Raw genomic sequence first — 23,124 nt, 5'->3', positions numbered from 1 at the left:
GTTGTCATTTTAGAAAGCAGTCTTGAGCCCTTAAAGGGGAGCTACCTCCTAAAATATTTTTAAAAATAAGCAGGCCTAGAAATTCAGTGGGCTGCGCCACCCATTAGCGCCTTAAGAGGGCACTGAGTGGGTTGGACGCCACTGGCCACGCCTCCCGCTAAATTTAGCAGTACGCTAATGGCGGCTCTAGCCGTTAGCACTGCGCCGCCACAGATGATGTCATCGGTGTGCGCAGCGCCCCGCTACCGCCCCGATTGCGAAATTTAGTTGCGCCCCCCTGCTTTAACGCCAGTCGCTATTTGCGACCATTTCAGGGGGGCCTACCTGCGACGGTAGAGGCGCTGAGGTGCGGGGGTGGCCATTTTTTTTGCTGGCCACCTGCCAGCACCTCTCCGTGCGGCCGTCCCCGGCCTCCTGAGCACCCCCCGCGGAGTGCCGGCTGTGTTCCAAGTGCCCGGCACTTCGCACTTCTCCTCGGTGCCGGGCTCTTTTGCCGGCACTCGCGATTTTTGATCGCGCTCCAGCAGGCCCCTCCCCTTTAAGAAGGGGAGGAAGGCCTGCAGTACCGCAGCGCGCCGCGCCGCAGCGTGTGGTGCTGCGGCACGTTGCGCAGCGATATTGAGTTTCAGCGCCCCAAGAGGGATGTGGAGCGCCTCCAGTAGCGCCGCGCTTCTCTCTGGGGCACGCAAAGTCAATTTCCGGCGGGCGGCCGTGACTACTTCCAGGGGCGCTACTTTTAGCACCCTGGTGAGGCTGGCGCCCCAAACGGGGCGCCACTGAATTTCTAGGCCGCAGTTTTTAGCCCATAGAGCTCAACTGCCTTATGAAAGAAAAAAACCATTAAAAATAATTCCAAAATGGCACTCTTCAGCTCTTAAAGCTGAACTGCCTGCTGCATGTAAAAAAATGGAGGCCCTCCAGAAAGAAGGATGTGGGCCCTAACTATAATCTTTCAAAGTTTTCTCGATTCAGGAACCATTCCTTTTAGATTGGAAGATTGAGCCTGTCACTCCTCTATTTAAGAATGGTGAGAGAGGGATACTAGGGAATTATAGACCAGTTAGCTTAATATCTGTTGTTGGGAAATTACTAGTCTATAATTAAGGATAGGGTGACTAAACATCTTGAAAATTTTCAGCTGATCAGAGAGAGCCAGCATGGATTTGTAAAAGGTAGGTCATGCCTGACGAACCTGATGCAATTTTTTGAAGAGGTGACTAATGTAGTCGACAGGGAAATGTCTATGGATGTTATTTATATGGACTTCCAGAAGGCATTTGATAAAGTCCCTCATAAGAGACTGTTAAATAAGTTTGAAGCCCACGGAACTGAAAGCAAATTATTCACCTGGCTAGGAAATTGGCTGAATGGCAGGAGACAGAAAGTAGGGATAATGAGTAGGTACTCAAATTGCCAGGATGTGACTAGTGGTATCCCGCAGGGATGTGTGTTGGGGCCTCAACTATTCACTTTTTTAATGACTTAGATGATGGGATAGAAAGCTACATATCCAAATTTGACGATGACACAAAGATAGGCGGCATTGTAGGCAGTGTAGATGAAAGCATAAAATTACAGAAAGATATTGATAGACTAAGGCCTAGAAATTGGGTTTTGGCGCAGCGACGGCTTTAGCGCCGGAAGTTAGTGCCGGAGCTAAGTCGCGCTGGGTGGGCCAAAAATTCACTACTTCTGCGCCCAAATGGCTGCCGGCGCTGCTGAAAGCTGTTAGCGCCTGAAAACTGGCGCTATGCGCTGAATTTCGGCGCTATTCCGGCGCTGCGGCGCCCGCTGCGGTGCGGCAGGTTCGGGAAGTGCAGGCCTCCTCCTTCCCTTAAGGAGGAGCTGCCTGCACCCGGCCGCGGCCCGCGATAATCTTTTTAAAAATGAGCCCGGCACCTCGGACAAGTGCCGGGCTTGCTTCTGTTCCGGCGGGGGGGGGGGGGGAGTCCGGGGAGGGAGCTGCGGGCGGCGGGAAAGCGGCCGGCCGCCGCGGGGCCTTTAATGCGCCGGCGCAACGTTCTGTAAGGCACCTCTGCCAGAACGTTGCTTGCGGCTGCCACGGGCGAGGCGGCCGCAACTCAATTTCCGAGTTCGGGCGGGTTACCATGGCAACCGGGACGCTGCGCACACCGATGACGTCATCGGTGCCGGCGCAGCGCTACCGGCCTAACGCCGATTTAGGGCCCCTGTCAATTTCAAAACTGGCCATAACTTCGCCGCTAGGCCCTCTAGCGCCTCAAAAGCGGCGCTAAGGCCAGTGAATTTCTAGGCCTAAGTGAATGGGAAAAACTGTAGCAAATGGATTTCAATGTAGCAAATGTGAGGTCATCCACTTTGAACCTAAAAAGGATAGAACAGGGTACAGAAAATAATCAAAAAATGGTGGTCGCTAATGGAATGTTGGCCTTTATATTCAAAAGGACTAGAATACAAGGGGGTAGAGTTATGCTACAGCTATACAAAGCCCTGATAAGACCACACCTGGAGTTCTGGGCACCACACCTTAGGAAGGATATATTGGCCTTCGAGGGATTACAGCATAGGTTTACCAGAATGATAACTGGACTCCAGGGGTTAAAGTACAAGGAGAGATTACACAAAATAGGGTTGTATTCCCTGGAATTTAGAAGGTTAAGGGGTGACTTGATCGAAGTTTTCAAGATATTAAGGGGAACAGATCTAATTGATACTAGATCAATTGTTCATTTTAAATCTGAGATTGATGGATTTTTGTGCAGCGACATCCAAAATAACAGTCATGGCGTCAAATCAGGCGTTGCACACCGATTAATGTGAGCATCTGCTCGTTTAAAATTGAGAGGCCAGTGCTGGCAACGGCAGCGCTATGGCCCTCACCAAAATGGCGATGGCATGTCCAGCACCGGAAGCAAGGTGGCCACCATCTTTTCAACACAACTGACCTTAATGGCCGATGTTACAATGGGGAATTTCTAGGCCCAGATTTCCTAGACAATACATTAAGGGGGAAAAATTCGTTAGCGCCATTTTGGGTTGCTAACATCGCCTGGGCGCTAAATTTAGCACCTGGCGAAAAATAGCGCCAGTGATCACTAACTTCAGTTTTAGTGCCCCAAGAGGGAGGTGGAACGCTAATTCAAGCGCTCCACTTCCTTCTTAGACCGCTAACCCCGAATATCGGGGCAGTGCGTTCTGCAACGCTACGCACTGGGCCACGTAGCGCTGCTGCATGGAAAAGCTCTTCCCCTCATTAAAGGGGAGGGCCCAAGCCCACAAGTCTGCGTGGTTCTACCTGAACCACCAGGGAGTGGGGTGCCATACCCGCAGCCCGGCACTCGGAGTGCCGGGCTGCCAGATCGCGGCACAGACCCCACGTTCAGAGACGCAACGGGCTGCGACAAGTCGGACGATTTTTTTTCCTGACTGCCTCCTCCCCTTTACTTAGTGCCCCGCGAGCCTCCTGCCGCTCTGTTCCCACCGCCTGAATCAGTCGCTGTCATCGCCCAGCGCAGATTTGGGGCGTGGGTCAATTTTGCAGGTGGGGCGAAAACGGCATCATCGCCTGCGCAGCGGAAGGGGGCACTACCAGTTACCGCTGCCGGTAAACTCCCGTTGAATTTAGCGGGAGTCATTAGTGGCGTCGTGGCTGGGTGAAAAGTCATTAGCGCCCCCGGGGGCGATGAGAGGCGCAAATGCACCGAATTTCTAGCCATTATAAAAGCCTTCATGTTCACTTTTTTTATTTGTCAAATCAAAGTGTAGGGACTGTGCCCATTGAGGAGAACACCACAAGAATTAAAAAGGCAAAATAAATCAGAAATTAGCAATGCCATTGATTTATGACTTTCACAGAAAAATGGGCAGAATTCAGTTCCCAAAGCACTGGTAAAAAAAAAACTCAAATCGCATGTAATAAAAGCAGTCACCATAAACCTGATTAGGTGATACTAATCTTTGGTTTTAAGAGGCGGAAGGTTGTAGGAGGAAGGAAAGACTGTGAAGGTAAGTAGATCCACAGTTTTGAGCTGCCACAGGAGACTGCAAAAAGTGTCTTAATTTCAACACAATGGAGATAAAAGTAGGAGGAAGACAGTTTTGGACAGCATATTTGAATCTTTGAAGGAACAAAAGAGAAAGGCTCAAGAAAGAAAGACTTGCATTTATATAGCACCTTTCATGACCTCGGGACGTCCCAAAGCCAGTTAAGTACTTTTGAAGTGTAGTCACTGTTGTAATGTAGGAAACGCGGCAGCCAATCTACGCACAGCAAGCTCCCACAAACAGCAATGTCATAATGACCAGATAAACTGTTTTAGTGATGTTGATTGAGGGTTAAATATTGGCCAGGACACCAGGGATAACTCCCCTGCTCTTCTTTGAAATAGTGCCATGGGATCTCTTACGTGCACCTGAGAAAGCAGATGGGGCCTTGGTTTAATGTCTCATCCAAAAGATGGCACCTCCGACAGTGCAGCACTCCCTCAGTACTGCACTGGAATGCCAGCCTAGATTTTTGTGCTCAAGTCTTAGGTTGTGGGTTCAAGTCTCACTCCATTCAGACTCGGAGGCGAGAGTACTATCAACTGAGCCACATCTGACAGAAGAACATTGACTAATAATATAGACAAATTGGAGAAGGTAAAGAAAGTTATGTGTTAAAAGGTTGTGGTTCAATACCCACTCTAGGATGGGCACATAATCTAAGATGACACTTCAGTGCAGTACTGAGGGTGCTACACTGTTGAATGTACCGTCTTTCAGATGAGACATCTGCTCTCTCAGGTGGACATATAAGATCCCATAGCACTATTTGAAGAAGAGCAGGGGAGTTCTTCCAGGGTCCTGACCAACATCTATCCCTCAACCAATATTACTGAGAAACAGATTATCTGGTTATTCACTTCATTGCTATATGTGGAACCTTGCTATGCACAAATTGTAACATTTTTCTACATTATAGAAGTGACTACACTTCAAAAGTAATTCATTGGCACTTAGAAAGTTACAGCAAGGAAGGAGGCCATTTCAGCCCATCGTGTCCACGCCTGCCAACAAAGAGCTATCCAGCCTAATCCCGCTTCCCAGCTCTTGGTCCGTAGCCCTGCAGGTTAGAGCATCCCAAGTGCACATCCAAGTACTTTTAAAATGTGGTTAAGGTTCCTGCCTCTACCACCCTTTCAGGCAGTGAGTTCCAGACCCCCACAACCCTCTGGGGGAAGAAATTTCCCCTCAAATCCCCTCTAAACCTTCCACCAATTACTTTAAGTCTTTGCCCCCTGGTTTTTGACCCCTCTGCTAAGGGAAATAGGTCCTTTCTATCCACTTTATCTATGCCCCTCATAATTTTATACATCTCAATAAGGTCTCCCCTCAGCCTCCTCTGTTCCAAGGAAAACAGACCAAGCCTATCCAGTCTTTCCTCATAGCTAAGATTCTCTACTCCCGGCAACATCCTTGGGATATCCTGGTCATGAAAGGCACTTTATAAATGCAAATTAGTTTCCTTTTCCTTTTTCTTTTCCACTCTCTTTCTTTCTTATAGTAAAGGAGAGCTTGAAGGCCAGAGTCGAGAAAAATTGAATTTGCTTTTTCTTGTATTTGTCTGAGAGTGCGAGAGCTTTTAGAAGAATCACTTTGGAATTAGGTGTAGACAATTCAGGTTGTCCCTATCGGAATAAGATGATGTGGTTGTGGAGAAAGATCAGATGTACTGCTTGAATTGGTCCAACCAGATCTGATGGTGTACTGTCAGGTAGGTTGCACACCACTTAAGTCCATAGAGGTGGTTATTGCAACAGAGGGAACAGTGGGGTTGGAGCCTGTCAGGTATCTGGTGGCAATGATGACATTGGAAATTGAGGCAAGGCAGTTGTAGCACTGATTGACAGGGTAGTGGGCCAGAGGAAAGGGGGTTAGGATTTAGGGAGAATGTTTGCAAAATAGTTGGTGGATTGCTTTTTTCTTTTCAGAGATAGAGGAAAAGTGATGTCATGGTTAGGTGGATAGATGGGTGTGTAAGAGGAAAGAGAGAAGTCAGTGATTGCTTAGGGCAATTTCAGAGGAAATTAGATGGCCATGAACATAGCTTTGACAGGAGATCATAGAAGGTAGCATAGTGGTTATGTTACTGGATTAATAATCCATAGACCTGGACTAATGATCCAGAGACATGAGTTCCAATCCTTAACACGGCAGCTGGGGAATTTAAATTCAGTTCATTAAATAAATCTGGAATAAAAATACTACTGTCAGTAATGCTGACCATGAAACTATCGGATTGTCGTAAAAACCCATCTGTTTCACTAATGTCCTTTAGGGAAGGAAATCTGCCATCCTTACCTGCTCTGGCCTATACATGACTTCAGACCCACAGCAATGTGGTTGACTCTTAATTGCCCTCTGAAATGGCCTAGCAAACCACTCAGTTGTACCAAACCGCTACGAAGAATTACACTAAGAATAAAACTGGACGAACCACCCAGCATCGACCTCGGCACCAGACACGACAGCGGCACACCCAGCTCAGTAAAACCTTGCAAAGTCCTCCTCACGAACATCTGGGGACTTGTGCCAAAATTGGGAGAGCTGTCCCACAGACTAGTCAAGCAACAGCCTGACAGTCATACTCACAGAATCATACCTTTCAGCCAGCATCCCAGACTCCTCCATCACCATCCTTGGGTACGTCCTGTCCCACCGGCAGGACAGACCCACCAGACCTGGTGGCACAGTGGTATACAGATGGGAGGGAGTGGCCCTGGGAGTCCTCAACATTGACTCTGGACCCATGAAGCCTCATGGCATCAGGTCAAACATGGACAAGGCTGCTGATTACCACCTACTGCCCTCCCTCAGCTGATGAATCAGTACTCCTCCATGTTGAACCCCATTTGGAAGAAGCACTGAGGGTAACTAAGGCACAGAATGTACTCTGCATGGGGAACTTCAATGTCCATCACCAAAAGTGGCTAGGTAGCACCACTGCTGACCAAGCTAGCTGAGTCCTGAAGGACGTAGCTGCCAGACTGGGCCTGCAGCAGGTGGTGAGAGAACCAACCCGAGGGAAAAACCTACTTGACCTTGTCCTCACCAATCTACCTGTCGCATCTGTCCATGACAGTATTGATAGGAGTGACCACCGCATTTTCCTTGTGGAGACAAAGTCTCGTCTTCACACTGAGGCCGCTTTCCATCGTGTTGCGTGGCACTTCCATCGTGCTGTGTGGCACTACCATCATGCTAAATGGGATAGATTTTGAACAGATCTAGCAGCTCAAAATTGGGCAACCATGAGGCGCTGTGGGCCATCAGCAGCAATAGAATTGCATTTGACCACAATCTGTAACCTCAAGGCCCGGCATATCCCTCACTCTACCATTACCATGAAGCCAAGTGACCAATGGTGGTTCAATGAAGAGTGTAGAAGAGCATGCCAAAAGCAGCACCAGGTGTACCTTAAAATGACGTGCCAACCTGTTGAAGCTACAGCACAGGACTACATACATGCTAAACAGCGGAAACAGTATGCTATAGACAGAGCTAAACGATCCCACAACCAATGGATCAGATCAAAGCTCTGCAGTTCTGCCACATCCAGTCATGAATGGTGGTGGACAATTAAACAACTAATGGGAAGAGGAGGCTCCGTGAACATCCCCATCCTCAATGATGGTGGAGCCCAGCACGTGAGTGCAAAAGACAAGGCTGAAGCATTCACAACCATCTTCAGCCAGAAGTGCCGAGTGAATGATCCATCTCGGCCTCCTCCTGCAGTCCTCACCATCACAGAAGCCAGCCTTCAGCCAATTCGATTCACTCCACGTGATATCAAGAAACGGCTGAGCGCACCGGATACAGCAAAGGCTATGGGCCCCGACAACATGCCGGCTGTCGTGCTGAAGACTTGTGTTCCAGAACTAGCCGCAACTCTAGCCAAGCTGTTCCCCTACAGCTACAACATTGGCATCTATCCGACAATGTGGAAAATTGTCCAGGTATGTCCTGTCCACGAAAAGCAGGATCAGTCCAATCTGGCCAATTACCACCCCATCAGTCTACTCTCATTCATCAGCAAAGTGATGGAAGGTGTTAGTGACAGTCCTATCAAGCGGCATTTATTCACCTGCTCACCGATGCACAGTTTGGTTTCTGCCAGGACCACTCGGCTCCCGACCTCATTACAGCCTTGGTCCAAACATGGACAAAAGAGCTGAATTCCAGAGGTGAGGTGAGAGTGAATGCCCTTGACATCAAGGCAACATTTGACCGAGTGTGGCATCAAGGAGCCCTAGTAAAATTTGAAGTCAATGGGAATCGGAGAAAACTCTCCACTAGCTAGAGTCCTACCTAGCACAAAGGAAGATGGTTGTGGTTGTTGGAGGTCAATCATCCCAGCCCCAGGACATCGCTGCAGGAGTTCTTCAGGGCTGTGTCCTAGGCCCAATCATCTTCAGCTGCTTCATCAGTGAACTTCCCTCCATCATAAGGTTTGAAGTGGGGATGTTCACTGATGATTGCACAGTGTTCAATTCCATTCACAGCTCCTAGATAATGAGCAGTCCATGCCCGCATGCAGCAAGACCTGGACAACATTCAGGCTTGGGCTGATAAATGGCAAGTTACATTCGCACCACACAAGTGCCATGCATTGACTCTCTCCAACAAGAGAGAGTCTTACCAACGTTCAACAGTATTACCATCGCCGAATCCCTTGACATTCAACGGTATTACCATCGCCGAATCCCCCACCATCAACACCCTGGGGGTCACCATTAACCAGAAACTTAACTGGACAAGCCACTTAAATACTGTGGCTACAAGAGCAGGTCAGAGGCTAGGTATTCTGCAGCAGGTAACTCACCATCTGACACCTCAAAGCCTTTCCACCATCTACAAGGCACAAGTCAGGAGTGTGATGAAATACTCTCCACTTGCCTGGACGAGTGCAGCTCCAACAACACTCAAGAAGCTCAACACCATCTAGGCCAAAGCAGCCCACTTGATTGGTGCCCATCCAGTACCTTAAACATTCACTCCCTCCACCACCAGCACACCATGGCTGCAATGTGTACCATCTACAAGATGCACTGCAGCAACTCACCAAGGCCTCTTCAACAGCACCTCCCAAACCCGCGACCTCTATCGCCTAGAAGGACAAGGGCAGCAGGAGCCTGGGAACACCATCACCTCCAAGTTCCCTAAGTCACACACCATCCTGACTTGGAAATATATCGTTGTTCCTTCATCGTCGCTGGTTCAAAATCCTGGAACTCCCTCCCTAACCACTGTGGGAGTACGGATTGCAGCAGTTCAATAAGGCGGCTCACCATCACCTTCTCGAGGGCAATTAGGGATGGGCAATAAATGCTGGCCTTGCCAGCGGCGCTCACATCCAATGAACAAATTTTTAGAAAAGTGCAGATCCTGACAAAGACGTTGGACATTTCTTAGGCAATGACATGATTTATCACATTTTTTACGAGCAAAGCTCTGGAGGTGCATAACAAAGACAAAAAGTTCACCACTGGAAAGTAAACTTTAGTTTTGTCTTTGATTTGCTTGGTTTGCTACTGTCACGGGGAGGTCGATTTAACAACAAGGTCAGTGTCCTTTGAGATGACATTAGTTGAAGTTGATTTTGAATGTTTTAAACTGTATGGGCTCTGCGAATCTCCAATTCTGGTCTCTTGCGCATCCCCGACGTTAATTGCTTCACAGTTGGTGGCCATGCTTTCAGCTGCCTTGCAAGCTCTGGAAGTCCTTCCCTAAACCCCTCTATCTCTTCTCCTTTAAGATGCTTCTTAAAACCTTCCTCTTTGACCAAGCTTTGGTTACCTGTCCTAATATTTCCTTATGTGGCTTGGTGTCAGATTTTGTTTGATTACGCTCCTGTGAAGCGTTTTGGGATGTTTTACTACATTAAAGGCGCTATATAAATGCAAGTTGTTGTTGAACTGAAATTGATCACTAAGGATTCTGTTAACATTGACAATGGCCAGAATTTTGCCGGTGCTCAGCGGATGGGATCGGTGGCGGGTCAACAGTTAAATGTGATTTGATTGAACCCGCTGTCAAGTCGCGCACACTTGCCTTTCCTGATGTCGGGTCTGCCAGCGCAGAGTAGACCTGACAGGCAGCGGGGGGGGGGAGCCAATTTAAATGATTAGTGGCTTGTTTACAGCCACTTAACAAAGGATTTAAATTTACCTTTTGAATTTCACAGCTCGCCCATGGATTTCACACTGTTGCTAGACCACGTCTGTGAAGCTGAGGCAGGAGGTCAGTGGCCACTGAATTAGCTGATGAGTTGACAGCTTCAAATGTCAAGTAAAAGCTCCCACCTCACAGAGATATCTTCCCTCAGCCACAAGCTCTTCCTCACTGCATTTCCATAACAGATTCACCATGCTGCAAGTCTTTACACAAATCTCCATCCAGTCTGACCTCATTACCTCTCTCACCATTGACAGATTGCTTCTATCATCTCTACTTCACCTGCCATCTATTCCATCAGCATTGGCGCCCTTTATACTCTCACCTTGGTCCTCAGAATCCCACCACGATCAGCCCCAACACCAGCAGCACCACCACCAACAACAGCACCAACCTTCTCCACAATCACCTGATGCTACACAGGACACCAGCACCCAACCACGTTGCTGCCCGGGAGACCAGGGGTGGCCTCACCATGGCCAGATTTACGTCACTTGATGCTGTACATCATGGCTGCCACATAATGCGCCAGGTTGGCACCACCCCACACCAACACCATAAAACATCCCAAGCCATTCCTTTCACACTCATCGCCATTGCGGGGGGTACCGTTATGTCTCACCATTCACTGCAACTCACTAAGCCACTTCCAAAGGTGCACACAAATCTATCCAAGAATGCAAAGTGTTGAAAATAAAGCTTTCAATGTTTGACACCACATTAACAGAAACTTTGCATACAATGAACCACGTTACCTGTGTAACTACACTTCAAATGGAAGAGAGAATTGAAGGAGGAAGGAAAGCAAGAAAGTGAATTGAATAAGGAAAGATCGATGGTATTTTTATTTTCGGAGTTACCAATACCCTTAGCTTCTCGCATTCATCTGGCTATGAGAATTTTTTGATGCGGACCAGCCTGAAAAAGTTTGCGAACCACTGTTTTAGACTGATCAAACACTAGGTGCAATGGGTAGAGTTTCTACAAGAAACAGCAGAAAGACAGGTATGATTTTTTTTTTTAAAGATACAGGGCAATAGTGAGAATGAAACTTTCCCTGACAGCTAGAATAGTCTCTGTTACTTCACCGGCACAGAATAAACAGAAGAGCAAAAGCAACAAGTTTTTCAAGAAAAGCAGGACTGTTTTATAGAGTTTAATAATTTATTACAGTGTATTTTGCAGATTATAAAACATTGGTCGGAAGAGCCCAGCAGTGAGAAGATGGATACAGTGCAAGAGTTAGGTTTTGAGGTTCAGAAAATGGTCTAAAAGATTAGGTACATTATTGGCAGATCATATATGCAAGTTTGACAAGTTGTTTTAAGGTTATTCGTGATAGAAAAAGGACTCGACATTAGAGCTGATGTAAACAATAGAGAAGAGGAGCTATTGCTGAAGTTGTCGAGAATGATGATTTCAACAGAGGAAACTTTAAGGTCGGAATTTTACCAGCACAGAGGGCAGGATCAGAGGTGGGTCAGCTGTCAAAATAGAAAAGATTGACAGCGGCTCAGGAACCTGCTGTCAAGTTGCCTCCACGCGAGTCTCCCAGGTGTCAGGTCTGTCAGCATTGAATAGACCCGACAACAAGCAGCGGGGGAGACAATTTAGATCATTAAGTGCATTGTTAAGAGGTCATTAAGTCTTATTTTAAGCTTACCTTTAGATTTTTAGAGTTCGCCAATGGCTTCTCCGCTGCTCAGGGATCACGTCAGGTAAGGAGGTCGGGTGTTGTGTCAGCATGGGATGATTTACTAATTTGACAGTTGCAAATGGTCTATAAAAGCTCTCATTTCATAGGTCTTCACTTTCCAAGGTTAGAACCTCTTGCTTTACTGCATTTGGAAGACAGATTGAGGTGTATGCAGCTAGCAAGTGTTTGGAGCAAACTCTCTATCCAATGTCACCTCAGTGGAACAACCTCTCTCACCATTGACAGATCATTTCTGTCATGTCATCCTTACCTGTCATCTATTCCATCAGCATCGGTGCCCTTGAAATAAATCTCACCTTGGTCCTCAGAATCCTACCACGATCAGCCCCAACACCAGCATCACCGGGCACACCAGCAGCACTAACATCAACACCAACCTTCTCCGCAATCAACTGATGCGACACAGGGCATCAGCATCCAACCACATTGCTGCCCGGGAGGCTAGGGATGGTCTCACCCTAGCCAGATTTACTTCACTTGACTCTGCACACCCTGGCTGCCACATGATGTGTCAGGTTGGCACCACCCCACACCAACACCATAAAGCAACCCTACAATGCCCAAGCCATTCCTTACACACTCATCACCATTGCGGGGGTGGGAGGGGGGTACCCTTGTGTCTCACCGTTCACTGCAACTCACTAAGCCACTTCCAAAGGTGCACACAAATCTGTCCAAGAATGCAAAGCATTGAAAATAAAGATTTCAATGTTTGACAGCACATTACCAGAAACTTCACATGACCATTGGATAAACCACCCAAGTGCCTACCCTTGTGTGTTGTTAGTTGGTATGCTTGCAGTAGGATGAGGGTGAGTGTGAGGGGTGGCTAGTGAGATGGGGAAGTGATAATGTAGATAGAGAGGGATGGGTGGAGGTGCAAGGTAAGTTCGTGTGAGTAAGGATGTGCAGGAGTAGGGTAGGGAAGGCAGAGTGATGGGGATGTGATGAGTGGCACAGCAGGATGAGGTTGAGTGTGGCTTGGCAGTAATGTTTCATGATCTACTGAGATCAGTTAAAGGTTTGCGCCACTGCAGCCTGGTCCTCCTGACAACATCCCTGCTTGTGCCTTCCTGTGCAATGTGCAACCAGGCTGCATTGGTCTCCTGGGTCTTATGTTCATTAATAAATAGACATTCTTATTATGAACACAGCTAGCTTTTGCTAGACACTTTTATTGAGCACATGTGGACTAGGTACAGTATCTGTAGAGGCATCCATCTTGACTGCTGCCTTGTGGATAGCCTAGTGCCTCATGGGTAATGTAGTCTTAATATACATACAGCTGGGTAGTGTAGTCTTATATATACACAGCTCTACGGCTCCACCTAGTGTCCACTATAGAATGACATGTTATTGATCATTACATGCTCCTTTCTTTGAGGTTTAATAAAATCAATATCAATCAACTTTCAAGAAAACAATAAAGATAATATCAGTAACACTTTTGTTAGTGCTCTATAAACATAAACATTTTCAAAACAGTCAACACATTTTCAAAGCTTTACATTGTACTCAAAGATTAAGTCTATCAGGCTTTTTTACTTCACGTGTGGATCTTCTCAACACGGGTAAGTCTGATGTGTCTTCATGAGATTGTTCTGGTGGTGAATGACAAGATGCAGTTGCGGCATTGTCATCAATCTGGTCTTGAATAGTCTCTTGTGTTTTTAGGAGGGAACGGCGGTTCCTCCTGAGAATCTGTCCTTCCTCAGTTCTAACAGTGTATGACCTTGGTCCTACTTCCTCAAGAACTGTAGCTTTCCTGTTCCATGCATCTGGATCCTCAATCCTGACAACATCATCCCTTGTAAATGGTTTTAGAGTTTTGGATGACTTGTCATAGTATGATTTCTGATTCAGCTTTAACAGTTGAAGTCTCTGTCTCAGTTCCTCACTTTGCTGTTCTTTTGCACAGCAGGGTAGCGTGGTGCGCAACTTGCGACCCATTAGTAGTTCAGCAGGTGAAGAATCACAGTCTAAAGGTGAGGCTCGGTAGCTCAGCAGGGCGAGATAAGGATCAGACTTGCTTTCTGTCGCTTTCTTCAGTAGCTGCTTGAGAACTTGAACACCTTTCTCTGCCTTACCATTTGACTGAGCATACAAAGGACTGGATGTGATGTGCTGAAAGTCATACTGTGCTGCAAACTGTTGCCACTCCTTACAGTTGAAGCACGGACCATTGTCGCTAACGGCAATCCTGGGAATTCCATGTCTGGCGAAGATGGATTTCACATGCATTATGACACTGCTTGCTGATGTGCTTGAGAGCAGCGCCATCTCAGGATAGTTAGAATAGTAGTCAATCACTATTAGATATTCTTTACCATTTAAATGAAAGAGGTCCATACCAACCTTTTGCCACGGTGCTGTTGGTAAGTCAGCTACTATCATTGGTTCCTTTGTTTGTTTTGGTGTTTCTGACATGGCTCACATTTGCCTATCATGTTCTCAATGTCCTTATTTATGCCAGGCCAACAAACAGTGTCTCTTGCTCTCCTTTTGCATTTTTCAATTCCGAGGTGTCCTTCATGAATCCTTTTGAGCATGTCTTGACGTAGAGCCTGTGGAATGACTATTCTGTTCTGTTTTAGTAGTAGTCCACTTGCGACACTCAATTCTGACATGTGAAAATATTTTGGACAGGAACCTTTTGGCCAACCATGATGAATGTTCTCTATTACTGTTTGTAACACTGTGGGCTAGATTTTCAGTTGCTTGCGCCAGCAGTTAGCGCCTTAAGAGAAGTGATTTTCGGGCGCTATTCGTGTAGCGCCCGGGCGCAGCGCAGTTTGCGCCCCACCCCAAATTAAGTTGCCCGTTAGCACCGGCGCAAAGTTTAGCGGCCGCCCGGATGCGCGCGCAGAAAATGACGTCACATCCTCGTGCAACGCCCTTTGGCCGCCCCGAATCCAAACTTCAGTCGGACCGCCCCATTCTGCGGCTGGCGTCCAGAGCGTTTGTAAAATGGAACGCAACACACCCTGGGGAGCGCAAATTAAAGGGCACTCCTCCTGCACTATAAACGGCAGTCTGCATGTGTTGTGTGGAAGGATCCAGTGTGTTGTTGTGAATGGTGCATTTATGTTTCCGGCCTCCTCCTCCTCATCCTCATCCTCCTCCTCATCCTCATCATCCTCATCTCCTCCTCCTCATCATCATCATCCTCCTCCTCCTCCTCCTCATCATCATCATCCTAAAAAAACACATGCAGCCTTCCCCTTTAAGAGCTCACTGGCACCAGAGTGTCTGCCGTGCGCTGCGCCCGAGCTCGGCCGCTGCGCTTTGGACCGCCGGCTTAGCGCCTAAAGATAGTAGTGGAACGCCTCTTTTAGCGCTCCACCAACCTCTTAGGGCGAAGCCACTGAATTTCCGGCAACGGGGCGCTACTTTGGGGCGGGCGCTAAGGTTAGCGCCCCAAAACTGTCTACACTGAAAATCTAGCCCTGTATCTTTTACTGTTTCTTCTGCTATTTGCTTTGATTTTGTGTCTGACACGGGCAGCGCAGCAGTGACCATACTCCCATGAACATCCACGTCTTCTTCAGTAGAGCTCACATGACTCATTGTGGATGCTCGGGATAGTGCATCTGCTAACACTATGTATTTGCCTGGTGTGTAGATCAGTTCAAAGTCATATCTTTGCAGCTTCATCATGAGTCGTTGAATCCTTGGAGACATCTCATGCAGGTTTTTTTTTATGATGGCAACCAGAGGGCTGTGGTCTGTCTCAACTGTGAAGGTGGGAAGTCCATATATGTAGCCATGAAACTTTTCTAGTCCAACTACCAAGCCTAGACATTCCTTTTCAATCTGGGCGTATCGACACTCAGTATCAGTCATAGACCTGGAGGCATAGGCAACAGGCTTCCAATCTTCACCCTCTGCTTGTAGCAAGACCACACCTAGGCCATCTTTTGATGCATCCGTTGACACTTTGATTCTTTTTGTTGGGTCAAAGAAGGTGAGTACAGGTGTGGTTGCCAGCACTGTTTTGAGGTTTATCCACTCTTGTTCATGTCTTTCTGTCCATGCGAACTCATTTGTTTTATGTAGCAGGTCTCGCAGACAGGCTGTCTTGGCTGACAAGTTAGGAATGAACTTTCCAATGAAGTTTATCATCCCCATGATGCGTAGCACTCCTTTTTTGTCAGTGGGTCGGGGCATTTTGAGTATGGCGTTTACTTTTTCCATATCTGGCTCTATTCCTTTACCAGATAGATTATCTCCTAGGAAAGTGACTTCCTGGACGCCAAACTGACACTTGGCTTTGTTGAGCTTCAGTCCATTCCGGCGTATGCTCTGTAGCACTTTAGTCAGTCTCTCATTGTGTTCTTTCAGTGTGGAGCCCCAGATGATGATGTCATCAACATAGACCCGAACTCCTTCCAGACCTTCAATTGTGTGTTCCATCGCTCTATGAAAGATTTCAGATGCAGATATTATCCCGAAAGGCATTCTGAGGAAACAATACCTGCCAAATGGTGTGTTGAAGGTACAGTATTTGGTGCTCTCTTCATCCAGTTTTAGTTGCCAAAATCCTTGTGAGGCATCGAGCTTTGTAAAGTATCTGGCACCTGACATTTCACTGGTGATTTCTTCTCGCTTGGGAATCTGGTAGTGTTCACATTTTATGTTTGCATTTAAGTCCTTTGGATCCATGCATATTCTTAGATCATTGTTCTTTTTCTTTACACATACCATGGAGTTAACCCAGCCTGTTGGCTCTTCGACTTTCCTGATGGCTCCTAGTGTGGTCATTCTGTCCAGTTCATTCTTGAGCCGGTCACGCAGGGGTGCTGGAACTCTTCGTGGAGCATGTACCACTGGCTGAGCATCCTCCTTTAGCTGGATCTTGTAAGTGAATGGTAGAACTCCAAATCCTTTGAACAAATCCTGGAAATTATTCACTACAGAATCCACCGAGTCATCTGGTCTGCTTATGGCACAGTTTATACAGTAGACTCTCTTGACCAGTTCTAAGTCCTCACAAGCTTTGTCACCCAGTAGTGAATCAAGTCTTTCAGCCACAACAGAAAACATGAGATGATGCACTTTGTCTTTGACTGTCACTTTAAGTCTGCATACACCTAAGCTATCTATTTTCTGTCCATTATAGTCCTTCAGTAGTACTGACTTTTTCTGTATTTTGGGCTTTTCTTTCATATTGTTAATGTCACTCATACTGATTAAGTTTGCTTTTGCCCCAGTGTCTAGTTTCAAGGTAACTAATGCTCCATTTACCTGCAGTGGGATCATCCATTTGTCCTCTTTTACTGCATTAACTTTATGTTCAGCATTGTCCATTTCTGAGGGCTGCACATTTTCTGTATCCTTTTTGATATTGTCACATGACACCATTGTTACAAAGAATGTCTCACTTAAATCAGTGTCCTCAATTACATTAATTCATTGCCCTTTCTTAGTTTTTACTTTTGAAAAGCATTGTTTGGCAAAGTGATTGTTTCCATTACACTTTGTGCACATTTTTCCAAACGCTGGGCATTGTCTTAACTGGTGTTTGTAACCACAGCGTTTACAATTTAAAATGTCATCCTCCGATTGCTTTTCATTTCTGTTCTGCCCACGTTTCTTCCCCTTGTAGGACACAGCACCGACAGCAGCATTATCACTCATTACAATTGCATCATTATTGATTTCACTGAAAGTCTTCGCGTGCTTTCGAGCTAGCTTGCTGGCTTGGCATTTTTTCACCACATTTTCCAAATTTAGTTCGGTTTCTCTCAACAGACGTTCCCTGACTATTTTAGCATGAATACCAAACTCAATCTGGTCACGAATCATGGATGCTTTGAGCTCAGAGAAATTACATGTCTGTGCTTTCAGTTTCAGATCAGTTACAAAGCTATCAAAAGTCTCATTTTGCTGCTGTGTCCGAGAACAGAAGATGTATCTTTCATAGGTCTCATTCTTTTTGGGAGAGCAATGTGCATCAAATTTTTTTTAGCACATCTTCTAATTTTTCTCTGTTCTCCTCTGGATTAAAGACAAATGTATTAAATACCTCTATCGCCTGTGGGCCTGCAACCGTAAGCAGCAATGCTATCTTCCTTGCGTCTGGCTTCGTACCGAATCCGATGGCTGCAATGTAGAGTTCGAATTGTTGTTTAAGAGTCTTCCAATTGTAGTCGATATTTCCTGTGAGTTTCAAACGCTCTGGTGGCTTCAAATTCTCCATGTCGCTTTTCACAATTTTTAGCAGATCTTCACCATCCTGGTACCATCTTATGTTCATTAATAAATAGACATTCTTATTATGAACACAGCTAGCTTTTGCTAGACACTTTTATTGAGCACATGTGGACTAGGTACAGTATCTGTAGAAGCATCCATCTTGACTGCTGCCTTGTGGGTAGCCTAGTGCCTCATGGGTAATGTAGTCTTAATATACATACAGCTGGGTAGTGTAGTCTTATATACACACAGCTCTACGGCTCCACCTAGTGTCCACTATAGAATGACATGTTATTGATCATTACACTGGGGATGTCCCTTCCGCCCATTGGAAGGGAAGAGAACCTCCCTGCGTGCCGTGACTCTCTCCATAAGCGTTTGGAGGGAGTCATGGGAGAGCCTGGGTGCAGCCGTGCACCTTTGTGCAGTGCTTGTCAGAGTTTGCAGCACCTCAATGCTGTAGAACACTGACGGCACAAATTTCAAAATGAATTTGGATATGGCCCCTTTAAGGAAATGAGCTGATGACGCGTCATCAAATTACTTAATCAGATCTGTTTCCTTTTAATTGGCCGGGAACCTCGCAGGACGGGCTTAACAAGCCCAATCAATGTAAAATCACTTGGCGAGTGCGGGCTGGAGCAGGCAGCGGGCTGGGACTGCGACACCAACCCCAGCCGCCCTGGACCCGCCTCGGTCAGCGAAATCGTGGCCTAAGAGTTGACAGATTCTCAATACTGATTCAATACTACTTTCAGCTATATAGCACTTAACATGTCTTCAGGGTGTCCCAAAGCCATTTACAATGAATCGATTGCTGAAGGGCAGTCACTGTTATGAAGCTAAATGCAGCAGCCAATTTGCACACAGCAAGCTCCCATAATTAGCAAATCAGTGAACAATCTTATCAGTTTTTGGTGGTGTACGTTGAGGAATGATTGTTAGCTAGGCCACTGGAACTCCCTCCTTTTCTTCAGATGGTGCATGGGATCTTTTACATCCACCTGGACAGGCAGACGGGGCCTTGTTTTAACATCAAATCCAAAAGACAACATTTCCTATGATGCAGCACTCCCTTAGTACTGTGCTGAAGTAGCAGTTTAACAGTTGTTGAATAGTTCTAGGAAATTAACAAGATTAGGTGAATTTAGTGATGTCAGCTTTGTTGAGGCTATTTTTTTGGTAAACAATAAATTGTATGTTTGAATTTCACAGGCATTCCAACAAGAAATTGACCAACTTAATCAGTCTGAAAGCTTATCAAGTCTTGACAGCCTAGAAACTGAGGGACAAAGCGTACACACTGAACCAAATGATTCAATTTCTCTCTCGGCACAGAATAATAATCCTTCCAAGAATATAATGAGGCCACATCCACCTGTAAAAAATCTCTTTGACTCTAGTAAGAGTGATTCTTACGCTCTAAAAAAGGCACATGTAAGTGCCTGGATCAGTGACTTGGATTGTAGCAGGGTTCCTATCTCTTCTCCGGGGATTGCAACGACAATTGAAACTAAAGCTTCAACTACAGAGGAATATTTGAGTGACAAGCTACATACATTAGCTTCTGAAAGTATTGAATCTAAATGTTTTGACTCGAGCTCTGTTTCTTCTATTGAAACACATCAAAATGTACATTCAACCAAATTTTATAATAGCAATCAACATAAAATAGCAGATACTAATTCCCACTCTGTGCAAAATCATCCAATAACTGCAGATTCTTCTGAAAGTTCTGTTGGCCAACCTGCTCATTATGCAATCGTACCTTGCAGCGTGTGGTCCACATCAGATCCAACACCTAGGGAAACAACACAACTTTCAGGAGTGAAAGACAGATTAGAATCTGTGCACCAAAATGAACTTACATCAATGCATCCTTTAAAACTGCCTTTAGCAACACCTGTCTTCTTAACCTTGAGTCAGGAATCACAAATGTGCAGTGACAGAACAAAAACTGACAGTATAAAAAACAGTCAAAAGATCCAACAAATGCATCTACTAACATGTGTTGGCGCAGCTACTGGAATTACTCATTCGCCTTTCACATTGAACCAAAATACTGACATTCCCAGCAAAATTGAAGACAGCTATACTTCTTCCAACAAATATAACTTCAAAGTCAAAAGCAGATATGATTCCGAAGCGGCCAGTCAGAAACCTATTCCTTCTGAAGCAACATTTAATTCATCTGAACCTGACTCTGGAAATAAGGTGACAGAAGGAAAAGAAAATGAACTAGTAACAAATTCAGCAATGTCTACTACAAGGTTAAAAGCCAGCAAGAACTATTTCCATGAAAAAAATAATTTCAAACTACTGAAGGGGATACTTAAGAAAGTGTCAAAGTATGAAAATGGTTATCCCAAATCTCTAAGGTCTGCAAGCGGTGTGCTTGGGATTCAAATGGCATCCTCTATCAGGGACAGTGTGGATCTGATAAAAATGAAAGAAGTAGAATCCGACAAAAAATCAACAAAGAAAAAACTGAGGTGGCTTGATGAGATTGAACAAACCAACCAGTTTAAAAAGGGGAAAGATGAAGATGCTGGAGAAGAACTGGAAAGTACAATAGACGTTAAAAGTTCAGGATTTACAAATCAGATTCAATTACAGTCACCTAATTTTCAAAGTAATAGCCATGTTGTTAGTGTTAATTCAATTGTGAATAATAACAAAGAACCAAAATGGAACACATTAATTTCTGATCACAAGACTGCTGTAAATTGTGACCTTTCTGGCCACCAGCAGAGTGATACCTGGGGAGCCATCACAGTAACAGTTCCTGTAATTTCAGAAACCGCTTCTGTGACCCACAGAGTAAAGTCAGCTGTGTCACCTGGTTACCATTTTATTAAACAAGCCTGGGCAGCCACAGGAGCTAGAAGCATAGCCCAAAAAACAACTGCAAAACAAAATATTTTCAAACCTGAGAAACCCTTGGTAAGGAAAGTGGTCAAAAGAACCCATTCTGCTAAGGTTTGTTTTGGTACAGGAGGCAACTGCAGGAAAGGTACCATAATCAGGCCCCAGTCTGCCAGTGAAGTAATAAAATCTCAGGGTAAAATAATGGTACCCCATCCTCCACCCAAACCAACCATTGACAGCAAGCAGTGTCAAAAGGCAACTGGCAATTTTAATAGCAGTTGGCAATCACAGATACACCCTGCTAATGTTATTGACATCTGTTCCAACACACCAAGGGAAATCATGCCAGAAGATCATCATACTTCTAGTAACAATATTGCTAAGAATGCAGTAGTCTCGGACCTTTGGCCTCAGGTAGATTCTTCAAGCAATAGGTCTGTCACCATCACAACATTCCCTTCATCATATTCAGTGTCTCCATATGAAACTGTTACTAAAGCAACCTATTCAGTAAATGCTACCCAAACTGTGCCCCAAGAAGACAATGTAAGCAATGGCACCAAACAAGGTCCTGTTTATGGAAGGAATAGATTACGTTTGGATTGCACACCAACTGATGAAGAAATTGCATTGCTTTGGCACGAAGTGCGCAGTGCCTTGGCACAAAAGGACTCAGCAGGTGGTAAGAAAAATTATTAATATGCAGTTTCTTAGTAAAAATGGAAAAATAGTTTTAAAAAACTCCTTCATAAAAAGCAGTACAGCATTTTTTATTTAAAATCACAGTTTTGTTTTAAGGTACTATTCAGGTCATATTTACAGTATAATTGATATTTTCCACCACATTTATTGCCCATCTTTAGTTGTCCTTTAAAAAGCAATTGCTTTTGTAAGTTTGCATGCCACTTCAGAAGGAATGAATGGGGAAAAATTCGGTCGCGCCCCCTTTGGGACGCTAACTTCGCCGGGGCACTAACTTCGCCCCGAAAAAGTTAGCAACCTCACACCGTAAATTGAGTGGTAGTGCCCCAAGCAGGAGGCGGGGCACTACTGGAAGTGCTCCCCCTCATTCCTGGGGCGCTACCATTTAATATCGCAGTGTTACGTGCAACAGCGCCACATGCGGCGGCACGTAGCACCATGGTATTTCAGACCTCCCTCACCTGATTAAAGGGGCGGGGCCTAGCGCAGCTCGCACCGGGGCCCTGCTGGACCACCAGGGAAGTGGGGTGCCGGGAAAACAGCCCGGCACTCGAGGAGCACCGGGGCTAACTGATCGAAACTGGCACTCCGCATGAGGAGGCGAGAGAGGGCAGGTGCTGGCAGGCAGCTCAAAAAAAATGGCCGCCCAGCATCTGCCCTTTAATTTGCGCCGCCACGGCTGCAATAATGCCGTCCTGACCCTGTTGGACATATTGTCCGGCGGTAGTTCGTGGGAGGGGCGCAACTGAAGTTTGCGGGCGGGGCGCTGCTCATGGAGATGGCATCATCACCGGAGGCGCAGCACCGCGGGGCACTACCGCCACTGCTAACCTCCCGCTGAATTTCTCAGGAGGCAGTAGCGCCGCGCCCAGGCGCTAGGGGCTTTGCGCCCCATTAACGCCCCCCCCCGGGTACTAACTGGAGGCGCAAAGCAACCCAATTTTTCCCCCTTAGTGTCACCCATAATGTGTGGGACTGGAGTCACATGTAGACAAGACTCATTGCTACTGGAGCAGGTCAAAGGCTAGGTAATTTGCAGCAAGTGGCTCACCTCCTTACTCCCCAAAGACTCTCCATTATCTACAAGATACAAGTCAGGAGTATGATGGAATGCTCTCTACTTTCTTGGATGGGTGCAACAGCACTCAAAGCTTGACTCTATCCAAGACAGAGCAATCCACTTGATCGGCATCTTATCCTCTAGTCTAAATGTCTGTCCCCTCCACCACTAATGTACCATTGCTACAATGTGTACCATCTACAAGGCTTCTTCAGCATCACCTCACAAACCTTTGACCTCCACCATCTAGAAGGACAAGGGCAGCAGGTGCATCACCACCTCCAAATTTCCCTCTAAGTCATACATTATACTGACTTGAACATATATTGCTGTTCTTTCATCGTTGCTGGCCAAAGTCCTGGAACATGTAGAAGCTGGAGTTGCTTTG

The 23,124-nt window shown here is 46.0% G+C and overlaps 1 protein-coding gene across 9 annotated transcripts in view; it reads left to right on the top strand.

Annotated features, from left to right (window-relative positions):
* cep126 (centrosomal protein 126) overlaps positions 1-23,124 on the top strand; it is a 279,549-nt gene that overhangs the window by 173,731 nt on the left and 82,694 nt on the right. For all 9 annotated transcript variants that reach the window (XR_015079720.1, XM_085998712.1, XM_085998714.1 and 6 more), the window contains exon 6: positions 19,322-21,656. Coding sequence is in view for 8 of the 9 variants with exons in the window: in XM_085998712.1 (XP_085854838.1) it covers positions 19,322-21,656 (2,335 nt within the window). In the remaining variant the exon portion in view is untranslated. The remainder of the gene's footprint in view (positions 1-19,321; positions 21,657-23,124) is intronic.

This window comes from Somniosus microcephalus, chromosome 10 (genome assembly GCF_052327205.1).
Source record: "Somniosus microcephalus isolate GS21.2 chromosome 10, FLI_Smic_1.0, whole genome shotgun sequence".
Classification (NCBI taxonomy): domain Eukaryota; kingdom Metazoa; phylum Chordata; class Chondrichthyes; order Squaliformes; family Somniosidae; genus Somniosus; species Somniosus microcephalus.
This window is presented reverse-complemented; position numbering and strand designations above follow the sequence as displayed.